The 17,748-nt window shown below is 46.7% G+C and overlaps 1 protein-coding gene across 1 annotated transcript; it reads left to right on the top strand.

The window, feature by feature from the left end:
* The first annotated feature begins 2,975 nt into the window (after window positions 1–2,975).
* Window positions 2,976–11,950, top strand: LOC148592359 (putative olfactory receptor 13C6). Its single transcript, XM_088535188.1, has 3 exons — window positions 2,976–3,427; window positions 11,470–11,632; window positions 11,945–11,950. The coding sequence occupies exons 1-3, from the start codon at window positions 2,976–2,978 to the stop codon at window positions 11,948–11,950; spliced, it is 621 nt and encodes a 206-aa protein (XP_088391314.1).
* The last annotated feature ends 5,798 nt before the right edge of the window (window positions 11,951–17,748 follow it).

Genomic DNA, 17,748 nt, shown 5'->3' with positions numbered 1-17,748 from the left:
CTCTCTTTCCAGGCTCAAAATTCCTGAACAATTTGGTGAATATTCCGTGAACTCCCTCCATTTATCCACGTCTTCCCTGGACTGAGGGTGCCAAAACTGGAGGTAGAATTGCATATGTAGTCTAATGAGTGCAGACAGAGTGGGATGATCACTTGGCCATCCTTGTTGCCAGGACACACCTGTGCCAGGGCACATGGCACTGTTGCCAGGGCACATGTTCACTTCAGGTCCATCTGGATCTTCCATGGAGCCTTCCCCACAGAGCTGCTCCCAGCCAGGTATCCATAGCCTGGATCACAGCAGGGGGCTGTTCCTTCCAAGGGCAGGAGTTTGCATTTGTCCCTGTTTGAACTCATATGGATTCTGTTGGCCCATTTCTCCAGTCTGTCAAGGTCCCTCTATGCCCATATGCATCTATGCCCTCAAACCTACATACGATCCCCTCTCCTCAAGGACATTTGCCAACATGATGGCAGCACTCTGTCACCTCTGATACGATAAAATTAAGAGGACCATCCAGACCAAAACTAAGAGAACCATTCAGACCATGACATCCTAACACTGATACAAAATGATTGTTGGATGTCATGTCAAATCCCTTCTTCAAGTAAAGAGAAAATGACTTACAGTGCTTGATCTCCTCCACAAATCTAGTCTTTGCATCATGTAAGACACACAGGTCCAGCAGGCAGGAAGGCGGGTAGATCAGCCAGATAGGTAGGATGTAACCTTGGTCACTCCGTGACGCCTGTTCTTCCTTTATTTGCCCAGAAATATCTTCCAGGAGGACTCCAAGAATTTCCTAAGCACCACATTGAGCTTAATTGACCTTTAGTTCGCAGATCATCCTTATGGTCATTTCTGACGGTGGGTGCAAATTTTGATTTCCTCCCATCATCTCAGTTCTCCCCTCACCTCCAAGCATTATAAAGACAATAGACATAGATGAGAGATGCCTTGAAAGGATGTTGGACATGTCTCCTAGCACCTTCTGATGTACTGTTTTTAGCCTCCTCTTTGCCGCACTAAAAAAGATCTGATGCCCCAATATTGCCTCAATGGAGTTTTGCAGTCGGCACGTTACCATTTCCTGCTGGATTCTCCAAAGTTTCCCTCATCCCTCCTGATCTGGAGGCCCATAACTGGGATCAGTATTCAAAATGGGGCCTTGCCATCTGTGAGTCTGAGGCAGTAGCAACTCCCCTTGACGTGCTGCCCACCGTCTTTCTCCAGGCCTCTGTCTGGAATAGGACCCCTCAGAGGGAAAAGATGAGCACATGGCCAAGTAAGTGTCCCAGGATGCACTCCAGTTGTATTGGCTGTTGTCACATAGGAGAGTTCTGTGAGACCTCCCCAACAAATTCACACTCTGAAATGTCCCTAGAGGCTGTCATGCAGCAAGCTAGGACATACAGCCTCAGCCTTAACAGCATCAAGCCAGAGCCTTTTTCCTATTGATGAGGGTAGCACAACAAAGATACATACAAAAAAAATATGTTGTTTGTGTCCAAGAGCACAAGAGGACTGCCCAGGAGACCACCATATGCCATTAAGGATATCTGCTTCAAGTGTTCATCAGAGTGAATGTGAAAAGTGTCAACATACGAGTCCTCAGCTAGCCCCATTCTAGCCTCTAATAGATAGACCATATCTTGGAAAAGCCCATGGTGGGATCCTTCCACATTAGCTCCATTAGGTGAGCTGATTCTCCTCATTACTATGGTCTCTCTGAAAGACAAGACCCTTGAAGTGATTGTTTTTTCATCAGAAATACTGGACAATGCTGTTGTTCTCTACAAAGAAGAAAAGTTTTCTACTTTTGCAAACTTCTGGTGAGACTTGTCTGCCTGAATCCCCTGAGTCAGAAATTGCCAGCTTTCAAGGTTCAAATGTTTCTAAGGGAGCCAATTATCATCTCTATGTCATTTCTAAGACTGTCTATCAGGTATAATTGTCTCACTCTGAAATGTGCTCTCTTCATTAAAAATAAATAATTAATTAAAAATGAAAATAAAAACACACGTAAGAAGAAGACTTCCACCTTCCTCCTGAACTTTATCTTCTGGACAACATGCTTTGGGTGGTTTCAAAGTTATAAACTGCTTCAGTTTTCTCAAGACGACTAGGTTCACTCCCATAGGATTTAGCAGTTAGAGCATTCACAAACTACGGAATGTGTGTTTCAGTTCTCATGCTATGGTGTTCAGATTATCAGAGCCCACATATAACAGCTCTGCTTATACCATCAGCAGGGGTGAAAAATGTGTTTTACTCTAATACTCTGAGTCTTGTGGCTTACTATATCATGGGATTGCTCCTTTGTATTTGTCCTTCTCTGGGCCATGCTGTAACTCTGTCAGAAAGTGAGTTCCTCTGCTGTTATGATATAAACTGGGAATGTAGGATGCATCCACTTCTATTCTGTAACTCTCCACAATTTGCTGGAACAGAAGAATGCTGCAACTGCACAGGTTCCTGAAACTGCAGAGCTCTTTGGGAACTTGGACACAGATAGCTTCAGCAAGTTATCAAATGTAAATATATGGGGTGTTCTTTGTGCAGAAGGTAAGTGCAAAAGCACAAGCATAAGAGGAGAATATTTTCCTTGCAGCTGTTTTTGCTGCTTTGTGCATGCATGACCTGCAAATAGGGAAGTTGGAAATGTAGCATGAAAAGAATGCATTGCATATTGTGTATTGATGGCAGTTTTGACTGGGTGTTACAGAGGTGGAAGGACCTTGGCAGCAAAGACCTGCATCTTACACCTATCTATCTCTCCCCTCCCCGCCCCCCCTTTGTTTTTTGAAAGAAAGAACAATAACAAATACTTGTGGAATGGGGAGGAATGGAGAAATGGAGATGTAAGTAGTGAGGAAAGATTTTTTTTGAATGAATGAATGAATTGAATATTCAAAGAAACTGTGTTGCTCTGTTCCTCTCACCATGGCAGAAAGCACATTTGGATGGGGAATATCATGCCTGTGACTGAGTTTGTTCTCGTGGGATTTCCAAACCACTATGAGGTGGAGATCATCTTCTTTGTGGTGTTCCTGCTCGCTTACTTAGTGACTGTCTTGGGAAATGCTCTTGTCATTGTACTGGTCTATACAGACTGCCATCTCCATTCTCCCATGTATTACTTCCTCAGCAATTTGTCCTTCATTGAGATGTCCATGACTTCCTCTGTTGTTCCAAAAATGCTGGCAAACTTCCTGTCAGAGAAGAAGACCATCTCCTCTGCTGGCTACTTTAGCCAATTCTACTTTTATTTCTCCCTGGCTGCAACAGAATTCATCCTCTTCACCATCATGTCCTATGACCGCTACGTGGCAATATGCCACCCTCTGAGATCACCATCACCCACCACCATCATGACCATCACCACTGACCATCATGACGGAAAGGGTGTGTGGCCAGCTTCTCCTGGGTGCGTGGGTGGGTGGCATGGTCTTGATCTTGCCATTAGCAATCCTGAAAGCCAAGCTGCCATACTGTGGTCCCAACGTCATTGACCACCACTTCTGTGACAGTGCACCTCTCCTGCACCTCGCTTGCACGGACATCTGGGTTGCTGAGTTGAGGGATTTTGTGGTGTCCATTCTCCTGCTTCTCAGCTCCTTGGCACTGACTGTGTTCTCCTAAACCTGGATCATTTTGACCATAGTCCGTATCCCACCTGCCCAGGGCAGGCAGAAAACCTTTGCCACTTGTGCTTCTCATTTCACTGTTGTTTCCCTGGGTTTTGGCATCTCCATCTTCATCTATGTCACGCCTTCCCACGCGAACCCTGGACACCTCAACAAAATCCTCTCTGTTCTCTCCAGCATTGGACTTCTCTTTTAAATCCCTTCATATTCAGCCTAAGGAATCAGCAAATGAAAGAAGCCTGGAAAAATGCTTGGCACCATTGTCTGGGGATTGGTGAGGAGGCCAGAAAGCCATGAGAATCATCGTGGCTTGTAGGAAGTCAATCCTTGACAAATCTCAAAAGGATCTCAGCATTCATGGTGTCTTCCGTCAGAATGTGGCCCGTTACAGCCAATGTTGAGGAATAGCACATCTCAAAGGTCAGCTACATGGCAGTACTGTTGTGTCAGGCCCCACCAACATTCTCCTGCACTTTAGGCAGTGATGGAGGTCTGTGTGGTGCTATGTGGTTGTTGGGCACAAAACAGTCTCCTAATCAGAACAAAAGGCTTTAAGACTGAAAGGAACAGAAAGACTACTCAAAATGGAGTGGTAAAATGAAAAGAAATGGCTGTCAATTTTTTATTACTAGTTTTACTAAATTTTCATCACATAATCATGTTTTCAAATGAAGTTTTCAAGTTTCAAATAAAGTGTTATGCTGGAGAGTAACATCAGTTAATGCTTCATCTTTGAAGTACAAGCTATAGCTGAAAGGAATAAGATGGGAGGCTCTCAAAAATTAGATGCAGAAAGAGAAGAAATTCTGAGGAGTGCCAGAAAGAGAGGGAGAGACTGAACAGTGAGATGGAAGAATTCAAAATCAGATCTGTGCCTCTAATAGAAAGATTCTCTTTTAAGGAAAGGATGGGAACAATGAGTAAAAATTCCAGTCTTCCTACTCATTCATATGCATAGGTAGGTAGATTAAGAATCAGATGCTGACCACTTTCCCCTCCTAAAACCCTATTTTTATCTCGGAGATTTGGCATTGCTAGAACTCCAAAAATACACACACACACACACACACACGCAAAAAAAAAAAAAAAAAAAAAAAATGGAGGTACGTATGCCAGGAAAACAAACAAAGAAATATTAAAACTTTGTGTGTTTGTGAATTCAAGTCTTCTCTTAGGAAAACTACCCTGTGGTTTTCACTTGGATAATCTGAATGCTTTTGTAAGTGTATATCATAAGCAGCTGTTCTCATCCTTGATTCATCAGAGTTTAAGGCTATCTGCTACATATCAGTCACTCAGCTAGAAATGATGTTGGATTTTCTGGCAGAAGTTGGCAAGTTCTCCTTGCTTGACTGTGCTGCCCGGGTGCATTTTGTGGGTTTACTGAGCAACACCAAAAGCCTTCTCCTGGATGCCATGTCCTGGGATCGCTGTGTGGCCAAAAATGACTCCCTGCATCATTCTCTCATCATGAGTGGAGGTTTCTGTGTCAGTCTGGTGCTCAAGCCATGGCTGAGTGTCCTACCAGAGCAGACAGGACAGACCTATCAGGTGTTCCCTTTGACTTCCTTGCACCCCATGCCATTCACCCACACCACCACAACCCCGCAGATTGGAACTAGCCTGGGCAGACACTTTCTGGAGCTGAGTGATGTTGTACATCATCATCTTGGTGTTCGGCACCCTTCCCTTTTTCCTAGCAGTTATTCCTTATGCCAAAATCATTCAGACTGGTTCTGAAAAGGCCTTCAGCTGTGGGTAAACATGGAGCCTTTTCCATCTGGTGCTTATACCTTGCAGTGGTGACTCTGGCTCAGGCATGGCTGATACTTACAATGCTGAAAGGGGGCTTTTCAGATGTTGCCAAATACTTTGCCTTGGTTTATACAGTTGGGACCCCCATCCTGCCATCTGTAACCTCAGAAAAAAGGAAGTGAGAATTGTCTTCAAGAGATTGCTATAGAGAAAGTGATACTGCAAACTATGTAAAATAGTCACAAATAGGACCAAAAGTCCCAAGGAGGCATTTGGTTGCCCAAACATAGGCATCCCATTTTAACCTTAGTAAAATCAGGTGCCCCCTTGGCTTTGATTGCCCTCAAGATTGGCCAGGTAGCTTGAGTCATTCCTGACATGTCTGAGAGGCCCCATAGCACTGCTAGGTGATGGTATATCCCAGGTGCAGGACCCAGAATTTGTTGTTCTTATTGTTATTGTTTTCCATGAGGTTCCTGACAATCCATTCCTCCCACTTGCTGAGGTCCACCTGGAGGGCAGTCCTCACGTATATGACTTTTCCGCCTAATCAAGTAACATTTACAAATGTGATGACATTTGCATCCTCCAGATCATGAATGAACCAGTTAGACAGGACAGGTGGCAGTACAGAGCCCTGCATACTCTGCTTGCCACCAGCTTCCAGTTCAACACAGCCCATTCACCAAAACCCTCTGACCCTGATCATCCAATCAGCTTTTTATCCATCTGGTTCTCTCTCCATCCTATCATAACATCCTTACTTGTCTCCAAGAGTATTGTGGTGGACAGTGTCAACCCCCTTGCTAAATTCATGTTAAATAGCATCCATAACTCTCTGCTCCTACACAAGGTTAGGATTTCTATCACAGAAAACAATCGGTTCATTGGGGAGTGATCTGCCTTCAGTTAATCCATGTTGACTGTTCCCAGACATCTTCTCATTCATGTGGCCAGAAATGTGATCCAAAAACATTGCTCCATGACACACTCCTCACCAAAATCAGACTGAACAGATCACGGTTCCTCAGGTTGTTTTTTTGGCCCTTTTTGAAGATAGGCAGACCATACTCCTTTTTTTATATATAGTCTTTGAGATCTTCCTTGATCTCCACAACCTTTATCCCAAAGATGAAAGAGAGTGGCCTTGCTATGACAGTGGCCAACTTAGTGTCCACAGATACCATCCAATCATTTCCAGAAATGTGTATAGGTTTAGTTCTTGCACATAATCCCTCTCTCAGCATTGCTTTTGCTCTTCATTGCACATTGCTTTTCTCATCCGGATTCCCGAATCAAGCAGAAAACCTGGAGTACCTTATTGGTGAAGACTGAATCTAAGAAGGTCCTCAGACCTAGCTACATCTACTGTTACTCAAGCCCTTGCCCCATTCAGCAGTGAGCCCATGAGTTCCTTGTTATTCTTTCCCTGTTAGAGCAGTAGTAACTGCACTTCCTCATACCCCTGAAATCCCCTGCAAGTGGCAATTTTAGAAGAGCTTTGACTTCCCTTCCACCAACAGTACATCATCACACCATACAGTATTTCTGACTTCCTCCTCTGCAGCCTGCTCCTGCTTTTACCTCTTGCATGAAGACTTCTAATGCACCTCAGTCATGACTTCAGTGTTTAGCCAGGCTAGTGTCCTGAAATATCTACTGGTTTTACTGATTATGGGAATGGAACATTCTTATGTTTGGGGGGTGCTGTCCTTAAAGACCTAATGCCTTTCCTGAGCCCCTTTGCTCTTCAGAACTCTCTCCCTTGGGATTCCACCACTACGCCCCTGAAGAGGCTCAAGTCTGCTCCTCTGAAGGTCGAAGTCTGCAGGATGCTACTGCCCTTCCTCAGTCCATTCAGGATCTGGCACTCCACACTCCACTATTTCATGGTCATTGCAGCCAAAGTTTCCACTGCTAATCACATCCCTGATCAGTTCTTCCTTGCTTGCGAGTACTAGATGCAATTGAGCACCACCCCTGTTGTCCTGTCTTACAGCTATGCTAATTTGTCCTCAGGCCCTCCACAAACCTTCTCTACTTCATTTCAATTAAAGTTGGAAAAAATAAATTTCCCCCATAAGAATCAAGGCCTGTGATGCAAAGACTTTCTCAGGTTGCTTGAAGATGTTTGCATCAACCTCCTCACCCTGATCCAGTGGTCTGTAAATCTCATCACAAAGCCACCCTGATGCTCACCCACAAGCACTCAGCCCCTTCTATATCCCATGGAATACGGGATATATCTCCTTATGTTCCCACTGCCCCTTCACACAAATGGCCTCTCCCCATCGGTAACGTCCTTGTTGGTCTTTTCTGATGAGCTTCTACCCTCCCATTGTAGCCCTGCAGTCATGCGAGTGAGACCATCACTTCTCAGGTATTCCAACAAGGTGGCACAGCTCCTGCATCTCCATCGCCTCCTATCTGTGCCCCAGGCTGCATGCTTTTGTGTGAATTTAGGCTGCAGAGCAGCAGTTGTGGCACAGAGCGCAGATTGGTCAAGGTGAAACCTGTTACAAAGAGCCAAGAACATCATGTGTGCAATGGCCCTGCTTCAGAGCAGAGACATGCTGGCATAGAGAGCAAGTGGCAGTAAATAATAAGTGACATTGCCATATAATTTTGTTAAGCCAGAGTCCATTTCCATAAAACCTATTACTATTTCCTTCACAGGAGTGAAGTGCATTCTGTCACTCACCCTCACCACCACTCGTTCCGTGACAGTCCCTCCCTAGGGGTCAGTACTTGGTCTAACTTTTATTCAACTTCATCAGTGATCAGATGAAGGAACAGAAGGCACTCTCAGCAAGTTTACTGATGATTCAAAACTGAGAGGAGTGGCTGAAACAACAGAGAGCTGTGCTGCCATTGAGGGAGACCTGCATAGGCTGGAGAGATGGGCAGAGAAGAACCTCATGAAGTTCAACAAAGGGAGGGGCAGGGTCCTGCACCTAGGGAGAAATACCCCCATGGGTGCCAACTGTCTGGAAAAGTGCTCTGCATAGAGGGACCTGGGGTTCCTGGTGGACAACAAGCTGGCCATGAGCCAGCAAGGTGCTCTTGTGGCAAAGAAGGTCAATGCTTTCTTGGGGTACATTAGGAAGCATTTTGCCAGCAGGTTGAGGGATCCTCCCCCACTACTCAATCCTAGTGAGGTCACCTCTGGAATACTGTGTCCGTGTCCAGTTCTGGGCTCTCCAGGATGAGGGACATGGGAACTACTGGAGCAGGGCTATGAAGATTATGAAAGGTTTGGAGCATCTCTCCTATGGGGAAAGGTTGGGAGAATTGGGCCTGTTCAGCATAGAGAAAAAAAGACTGAGAGGGGATCTTATCAGCATGCACAAATTTCTTAAGGGCCATTGTCAAGAAGATGGAGGCAAGCTATTTTCAGTGGTGCCCAGTGATAGGATGAGAAGCAATGGATGCAAAATGAAACACAGAAAATTCTATCAGAAGTTGAGGAAAAACTTCTTTCTTGTGACAGTAATGAAGCACTGGAACAGGTATCCAGTTGTGGAGTCTCCTTTCCTTGAGGATATTCAAAAGCCACCTGGACTCAACTGTGGGCAGCATGTTCTAGGTGACCCTGTTTGAGCATAGGGGTTAGACTAGGTCATTTCCAGAGGTCCCTTTCAACCTCAACCATTCTGTGATTCCTTGTGCTATTCTGTGTTTGCATGTGAGTAACTGACCTTCAGTCTCGAGGGATTATAATAAGAATTTAGACAACAATATGTGTTATGCACACATTAGTTTTGGCAACAGGAGAGCCACTTCTTTCAGAGCCACTTCTGAGTTTGCAGAGTGCACAAAAGGGATCTGAATCCTGCTCCACCCCAGGGCTTGAAAACCTGGCATGAGATGCCCAGGCTGACTCATCTGAAGGATGGGTAAATGAACTCACTCCTTGCCCCCATCTAAGTTGGCTACATAGGTAAGAGGTGGGCATAGAGCCTCCCAGAGTGGGATAGTTCCATCTGTCCTAGATAACCATCCTCTGATGATATAATTTCTAATGCTGGCTTCAGTCTGATCTTGTGTTTCAGGAGACCATAGATAATTAGTTGAGTCTGCTTCAATGACCATTTCCCAGGAGGAGGAAGAGGGAGCAAGAGGAGAAATCAAGTCACACCTCCAGCTGTGCCACTCTTCCTAGCATGGCCAGGCTCCTGGGGTGGAGCTCATGGTAACCTGGCAGCAGTGTGTTCAGAAGAAGCTCCTCCGCAAAGAGCAGCAGAGCTGCGGACATTTCCTACAGGTGCCAACTTGAGACAAGGAAGATGAGTGAGACAAGTGAGACAGAAAGAAGTTAAAGATGTTCAGAGGTGGGAGGATGTCTGAGAGCTCCATGGTGAAGAAATCCTCATAGCCCCTAACACAGTAAGTCTCTCCCTTGCCAGGCAATGACCATGAGGTACCCTGAGGAGTCCTCTAAAGCTACCACATCCCATGGCCGATAGCATCTGCCAGGATGACTCTCCTCATTTCCCTGGTGCAGAGCAGGAGGTGTTTGGAGCAGGGATTCCTTGCCACACTGTCAGAGTGTCCCAGCCACACCAGGGTGCTGTGTGCCTGGGGCAGTGACTCTGCTGTCTGCAAGGGGCGACACTCAGCTTGCCTGGGGACTGCAGGGAGAAGCTCTGGGTGAAAGGAGAGACCCCCTGCAGGCCAGGTCCAGTCTCCATTTGATCCTCAGCATCCTCTCCCTCTCCTTCTCCCTTCTGTTTTAAGCAGAAATATCATGGTATTGCTCTGTGTTAACCATTTGTACATGCTGTTCCTGTTCTTGCCCTGGGACTGTCTGGCCAGTGTGAGCTTCAGATGAAGTTCAGACATCCACCCTGCAGAACATGAGATCCTCTGAGGAAGGGAGCAGAGTTTGCTGATGTGCACTTTGGTACTAGATTCCTCTGTGCTCAGTGGTGCCATTTTTTTCCTGGGGTAACATGACTGGAATGGTCCTGAACCTCAGAGGTGCAAGTACAGGGCAGCAGTGAACAAGGTGGATGGCCAAGGAGCTGTCCTTGCCCTGCATTAGCACCACAGTGACTCCTTTTGCTCCTAGGAATCACAGTGTTTCACTCAGAGTGCTGGAGCAATCCAGATGATTTCTATGTCCTGACAGCAAACACAGCACAAAATGGAGCTCAAGCCATGGAGCTCTGTGGCAGTTTTGCTGAGATGGGGAGAGATAAACAGTTTACTGCAGGGAAAGGAGTTAGGAGAAAGTTCTGCTCATGGCAGTCTTCACTAACCTGTCTACATCTCTACTTGCTTGAACAGCCCCTCTCAGTGCTGCAAGACAGCAGATGTCCAACATCAGCTACTTGAATGAGTTCCTCTTCCTAGCATTCGTGGATACACGGGAGCTGCAGCTCTTGCACTTTGCAGTGTTTCTGTGCATCTACCTGTTTGCCCTCATGGTCAATGGCCTCATCATCACAGCCATAGTCTACGACCACCACCTCCACACTCCCATGTACTTCTTCCTTCTCAACCTCTCTGTCCTGGATATTGGCTCCATCTCTACTACTGTTCCCAAATCCATGGCCAATTCTCTGTGGGACACTAGGGCCATTTCCTACTTGGGCTGTGCTGTCCAGGTCTTTTTCCTCTTTTTCCTGCTTTCAGCAGAATGTTCTCTTCTCACTGTCATGGCCTATGACCGCTTTGCTGCCATCTGCAGACCCCTGCACTATGGGACCCTCATGAGCAGCAGAGTTTGTCTCAAAATGGCAGCAGCTGCCTGGGGCAGTGGTTTTCTTATTGCTCTCCTCCACACTGCCAACACATTTTCACTACCACTCTGCCGAGGCAATGTCATAGAGCAGTTCTTCTGCCAAGTTGCTCAGCTCCTCAAGCTCTCCTGCTCAGACTCTTACCTCAGGGAAGCTCCTATCATGGTACTTACTGTTTGTTTAGTATTTGGATGCTTTGTTTTTGCTGTGCTGTCCTACGTGCAGATCATCACTGCTGTGCTGAGGATCCCCTCGGAGCAGGGTCGACACAAAGCCTTTTCCATGTGCCTCCCTCACCTGGCCGTAATCTCCCTTTCTCTCAGCACCATCATGATTGGCTACTTCAAGCCCCCCTCCATCTCCTCCCCATCCCTGGATCAGGGGGTGGCTGTTCTCTACGTGGTGGTGCCTCCAGCAGTGAACCCCCTCATCTACAGCTTGAGGAACAAAGAACTCAAGGATGCACTGAGAAAATTGCTTCAGCAGGTACAATGTGAGCACCAGTAAGTGTCCCATGTGCATCTCCTCCTCATTCCCAGGGTCGCTGGCATCAAGGCTGTTGTTCATTTCTTACTGACTTTTCCCTATTACATTCTTATTAAAGGAAAAATTGTGTTTGTTCATGCCACCTGTCTTCATGGAATCCTTTGAATCTGACCCAGAGACCTTGTTGAAGCAGAAAGACAGACTTCTCCCTTCATCAGCAGAGATGTGGGGACCTCATAGCCTGCTAGTCTCAGCTCACTCAGATGCACTCAGTGCGATGCAGAGGGTTTCTCTTTGCGGTGTCTCTTTCAGCAATGACACCAAGGGCTTTGGCAAGTCAAGATGGGCTGAGAGCACGGGTCCCATGTCCCTTAGGAGAGCACAGCTCTCCTGGCCAGAGTCAGGGTGTGATCTCACGCTCCTTCCTGCAAGGGTGCCAGCCTTGTGTCTCTGTGGGCTGGTCTTTGTCCTCTCCAGTGCTCCAGTGCTCACAGTGGAGTGGGAGTGGAGAGGAGGAGAGCCTGGATGCAGCCTGTGGGGACAGACCCTCTGCTCTTCAGGACCAGGCCCTCATTGCTGCAGCAGTCATTTCCTGGCTGCAGCCTTTGCATGAAGACTACAGTTTTCCTGCAGACACTTCCAGCAGCAGGACTTTCTCTTTTCAGGGCTGTTCTCCTCATTCCCACACTCTCCACTTGTGCTCTGGTGTGTGTATACAGCCCAAGAGCAAATCACAACTTGGTGGTACGGTTATGTTTCCGTTGGATTCCTGTGAGTAGTGACAGGGGCAGGACACCTTTAAAACACAAGGGGATCTCCTCAGACACATACCTGACATCTTCTTGAGAAGATGTAGTTGAAAATACACCCAGATCAATAAAAGGGTCTGCTGCTCTGCCTGTGAACTTAGCGGACTGCAGAGGACAAGCTCATAGTCCCTGTGTGATCTGCTAGTGACCACAGGCTAGATCCAGGCCATGAGCTTGGGGCAGGCTGCTCTGTCCTTGGTGCAGCAGGAGCTGCTGGACTGACTGCAGGGCCAGGGCTCTCATGCTGTCTTTGAGAGCATGGTGGGCATGGAGAGACGTGCAGGAGAATGGAGATGGCCATTTGCCACCGCACTGCTGGGGTGAGGAGCCAGTTCTGGGAAGAGCTGATATGAGGGGCTGCTCTGGGAGGATGGACTAGGCACAGCTTCCCCAGTGTGTCCCTGCTACACAGGACACAACCTGGGCTCTGCTCTTCTGCACCCTGCATGTCCTGGTCCCTTTTCCAGAACATCTGCATTTGTCAGGTGAGCAGTCTAGTGTGTGCTTGCACACTCCAGTTCACACACACAGGAGCTGAATGGCAGCATTTTTCTTCTTTCATGACTGTGTGCACCTGTGCCAGGTTGAGATATTTGGTGTGAACTGCTCAGGGGGAGGTAACAGGTGGAAAAGACTGACAGAGATAATGAGGCTTCAAAACAGGTGGGTTTTGGGTTGGGGGTAATGGCTGCACCTGATGAACATCTCAGTAAGACCATGATTTACAAACACCTTCCAAGGCTGTCTACTCCTCCAGGTTAAACACAATGCTGGGTGAGGGGTGAAACCACTCTCAATTTCTATGTGAGATTTATCTTTCACCAGTTTGTGATGTTTCCAACAGGAGACCCATTGTGGCACCACACTGCAGACCCAGGGAATGTGTCCCAGGACTGAAAGCAGAATTTCACCCTCCAAGCATGCTGCAAAAATGAAAATGCTCTCCATACTCACAGACCTATATGTATCTCCCACACAGACAACTCTCTTTTCCAACCATCTCTTTGACTTGCAGACAATTTCACAGGGGCAGACATGTTCAGACAACAGAGATTTAGTTTCTTCAGATTTCTTTCCATACCAGAGGCTGATTCACACAGACTCCTTCAATCTCAAGTCAAGTTTTCTTTCTCCCGCAGATATAGAGGGGGGCCAAGTCCCTGTGAGGACAAGGTTTTGCAAGTGTGTGTCTTCTTCCTGTTGCCTGAAGAAGGCAGGCCTTTGCAAGAAGACATCACATGTGTGAGGATGACACCCAGCACATGTTTCTTTGCTTGCTCATCCTGACCCAGAAGCTCTGGCCCTCAGGATGCAAGTCACTCTGTGCAGTTATCAGTGGATTGACAGCCCTGGGGAGGGAATGTTTGCAGGGACATTGACCTTTGCAGGAGATACACAATAACTTTGTAAAGATGCAGTCTTGATTATAACAGAAATCTTTAGAAAATGTCAATAAAAATAGAAAAAGAAAGAAACTGAGAACATGATCTAATACAAAGAATGTATTTTGATACACTTTTCAGCTTTTACAAAACTTTGTGTTCCTTTCCCACTCTTAATTTTGTTTTATTTTACTATACTGGCTTTGAGGATGAGAAAACTATTGTGATTAGTGTGATTTTTTTTTCTTGTTCTGAAAAGGAAAGTTATCATCAGAGCTGGTATAAGATGCAGTCACAAGATCACGGATGTCTGGTGTCATTGTAGGGGCCCAGGACTCCTTTGCCCAACCTCCACCTGCACCTAGAGGGCTCTAGTCTCCCACATGCCCTCTGCAAGTATTGGCAGCCCCAAGTAGGTGCATTAGATGTAACAGAGCCTCTTCAAGTGTCACAGGATGCTTGTGGTTAGACACTTGAGCTCTGCCTGAAAAGCTGAGGAGTGGTTTTCAACATTGAAAAAATGTTGAGCAAACACCCTTTTGTCAGCTAAAAGGGTTGAGTAATCCTAATGTCATTGGTGTCCCATGCTGAAATTGTGGAAGTTTTCAGCCAGCCAATGAATTTCAGGAGAGAAGCATATTGATCCACCCTTCAACTTGTGTTACCACTGCTATATCTTTTAAACTGTGGATGTAATCTCTACATTCCTCAGTTGAGGAATGTATTTTATTTCTTTATCAACTATACAATTTCTTTTTATATTTATAGTTAAGAAGAAAACTTCCTGCGTCTGCAACTAGTTGTCTAAGGAAAGCAGGTGGGAATTGGTGTAGAGGAGCTGCAACATTCAGGTACAGACTTGAATGGAAAAAGTTATATTTTAACAGGAGAGATGGAAGTCCCCAGTGGCTGATTAGGGAAATGGAATGTTGGGATGTGAGGGGAAAGTTTGTCCACTAATCCTCATACTGAACATACTGCTTTTCCTACATGTCCAGATTTCATTACAAGACCCTATGGGTCAATATGAATTGGAGATATCATTTATTCTGTAAGAAAAATAAAGAGAGCTTAAAAAGCAGGTATCCTTCTTTTCAGGTGCTCACTGGTATGTTCCTCTGGTCTATACACTGCTGAAAACTCTCCAAGTAGCCATCAAGAATTGAAGAACTGAAGAAAAATAGGAGAGTCATGGGTCCTTAGAGCTTTGTAGCACTTTAATGACCCCTTGGGTGTATTTGGTGCTGAGTCCATGAACCTCACATCCTGAGAGGAGATTGAACAAAGCCCTCAAGAAGCTGAAGTCAGAAGAAACCCCAAAAGCTTCTTGGAGCATTAATGGGTCCCATGGAGGGTTGTTACCAAAGAAGGCTCCCCAGGCACTGATAAAGCAGGATGTTATAGGTGCTGATTGTAGATAGACACAGGCAATGTATAGGTGGTTCTGATGGCAAGTCAACCTCCACATGCTTTATCCAGTAGACTGAGCAGGCACTGACACCCAGCCCATGGGCAGGGTGATCCCTTCCTCCATATGTTGCTCAGGGCTCTTTCTGGAGGCAGTATGAGGGTAGGGACATGCAAGGACAAGTGCAGGACAGCAATATGGCACCTCCCGAGTTCCCTGAATGTGAGGAAGCTATGAGGCCACAGGGATTTAAGGAAGCAGCATCTTCTTCAAGGCCTCAGTGACAGAGATAGACAAAGAAAGTTCTGTTGGGTCCTTGCAGCTTTGGCAGTGCCCATAGCAATCTCCACCACAAGCTGTCATGTGGTGTCCCATATCTGTGCCTGTTTCCCAGAACACAGCAGACAAGCCAACTGCTCTGTCACCTTACTCGCACCCATTGCCCCCTCTACCTCTGCTCATGTCTCTCTGTCCTCACTTGCTTCTCCTTGAAACACAAAGTCACAGAGATCCCTCAGAGAGACCTGGAGCACCACAGGCACAACATGGCAAGTGCTGTCTCCTCTGTGTCACTAATACAGATTATAAAAGGGTCAGGTTCCTGAAGTCATCACTCTTGCTCCATTTCTCTCTGCACTCCCCAAGAGGGTTATCCGTTCGTCACTGCCCTCTCAGCCTTACCACCCAAGCAGCTTTCTATGCATGAGGTTGTGTAACCCTCTAGATGGTAAATTCCTAAGTTGCTTGCAAAACTATGGTAGGAGACGATGTCAAACCCCTTGCTAAATTCTGGATAAAAAATGTTTGCTCTTCTTCATGTACAATGCAGCTATTTAATCAGAAAAGGCAATAAAGTTGGTGAGGCACAACGTGCCCTGGGAAAACCATGTGGACTCTTCCTCTACATGTGCCCAGAAATGTGATGTGAAAGGATTCACTTCATGGTACATTCCTCACCAAAGAGAGGCTGAAGTGCTTGCAGCTCCCCACTAAGTCCTGTGGGCCTTTTATGAAGATGGATGTAACATTTGCCTCTCGGCAATCTTTGGGGCCTCTCCCAGTCTCCACAAGCTTTCAAAGATGACAGAGAGGGGCCTTGCTATGACAGAGTCAGCTCTAAAAGTATCCTCCTATGCAGTCCATGAAGCACCGTTGATGGTCATTGTTTAGTTTGAGTTCTTATGAGTAGTCCCTCAGTAATCTCACAACCCTGCTGGTTGTTTGTTTTTCTCCTCAGTCATGACTTGAGGCACAAGACTGGGAAACCTTTCAGGTGAAAATGGAAACCAGCATTGTGATGAGTTCCTCAGACCTACCTGCATTCCCTGTCCATTCAGCAGTCAGCCCACCTTCTCCTTTTATTTTTACTGAAGCAGTAGCAGTTCATCCTCATGCCTTTAACATCCTCTGCCAGTGTCAATCCTAGGGCAGCACTGTCTTCCCTAACACCATGTCAATGCCACAGTTCTAAATTTCTGATGTGCAGCCTCTCCTCCATCCCCCTACCATGTACCTTTTCGCCCTGATGCTCAGCTGTGAGTTCCCTGTTTAGCCAGGCAGGGCCTCTGAGATGCTTACCAGCTTTACTGCCTATCAGGATGGAGCATTCGTGTGCTTGGTGGGTGTTGCCCTTAAAGACTTAGGGGCTTCCTGGAGTTCCTGGGCCCTTCAGAGATGGCTGCCTTGGGATCCCCAAGGCTCAGGTCTGCTCCTCTGAAGGCCAGAGTCTGCCTCTGTCCTTCCTCACCCCTCTTTTTCAAGGACACTGTAGGGAAGGCTGGCACTGGCTATCTCATCCCTCCTCAGTTCCTCTTTGCTTGCAGTTTCCATATCCAGGAAGGCCCTTGTGGCCCATGTTGGCTCTGCTAGGAAATATTCCCTGACACCTTCCAAAACCCTGCTGCAATCCTTGCGCTGCACTGACTGTCCTTCAGGGCATGTCAGAGAGATTACACTCTCCCCATAAGAACCAGGGCCTCTGAGTCACAGATTTGCTCATGTTGCTTAAAGCGGTCTGTGTCAACCTCACCCTAATCAGGTAGTCCAGAACTTCCATCGCAGTGTCACCTTATCCTCTGATACTCACGCACAAACCCTCACCCAAACTCTTGTCTCCCCCAGCATGGAACACCACACCTCTGAGCTTCCCCTTCACACACAAAGGGCATCCCCCCCGCTCCTCCTTGCCTTCCCTCAAAGCCTCTCCTGAACAACTTGTACTGTGCTATCATAGCCCTACAGTTGTTTGAGTGATCTCATCACATGCCAGTTCTTCTAAGAAGGTTTCAGCCCTGTGAGACCTTGTGAATCTCCATCTGCTCCTGTTTGTGCCCCAAGCTGTGTTCACTTATGAACAAATGGACTGTAGAGCCTCTGCTGTGGCACACAGTGTGCACTGACCATGGGGAAACCTGTTCCCAAAGGCTAAGACCGCCATGTGTGCAATGCCTCCACTTCAGAGCAGTGACATCCTGGCATAGACAGCCAGTGGCCAGCCAGTACCTGAGGCCAGTGAGA

This window comes from Tinamus guttatus, unplaced genomic scaffold, assembly GCF_059628265.1.
Source record: "Tinamus guttatus ecotype Peru unplaced genomic scaffold, ASM5962826v1 Tinamus_guttatus_pri_ptg000618c, whole genome shotgun sequence".
NCBI lineage: Eukaryota > Metazoa > Chordata > Aves > Tinamiformes > Tinamidae > Tinamus > Tinamus guttatus.
The sequence above is the reverse complement of the archived record's forward strand: the minus strand, read 5'-3'. Positions and strand labels throughout refer to the sequence as shown.

What these genes read in the sequence shown, in the direction of transcription:
- LOC148592359 (XM_088535188.1), top strand. Translation starts at nt 2,976, where the DNA reads ATGCCTGTGACTGAGTTTGTTCTCGTGGGATTTCCAAACCACTATGAG. An exon ending in GTGTGGCCAGCTTCTCCTGG is followed by an intron (nt 3,428 to 11,469) that starts GTGCGTGGGTGG and finishes CCTTTCTCTCAG; the next exon opens with CACCATCATGATTGGCTACT.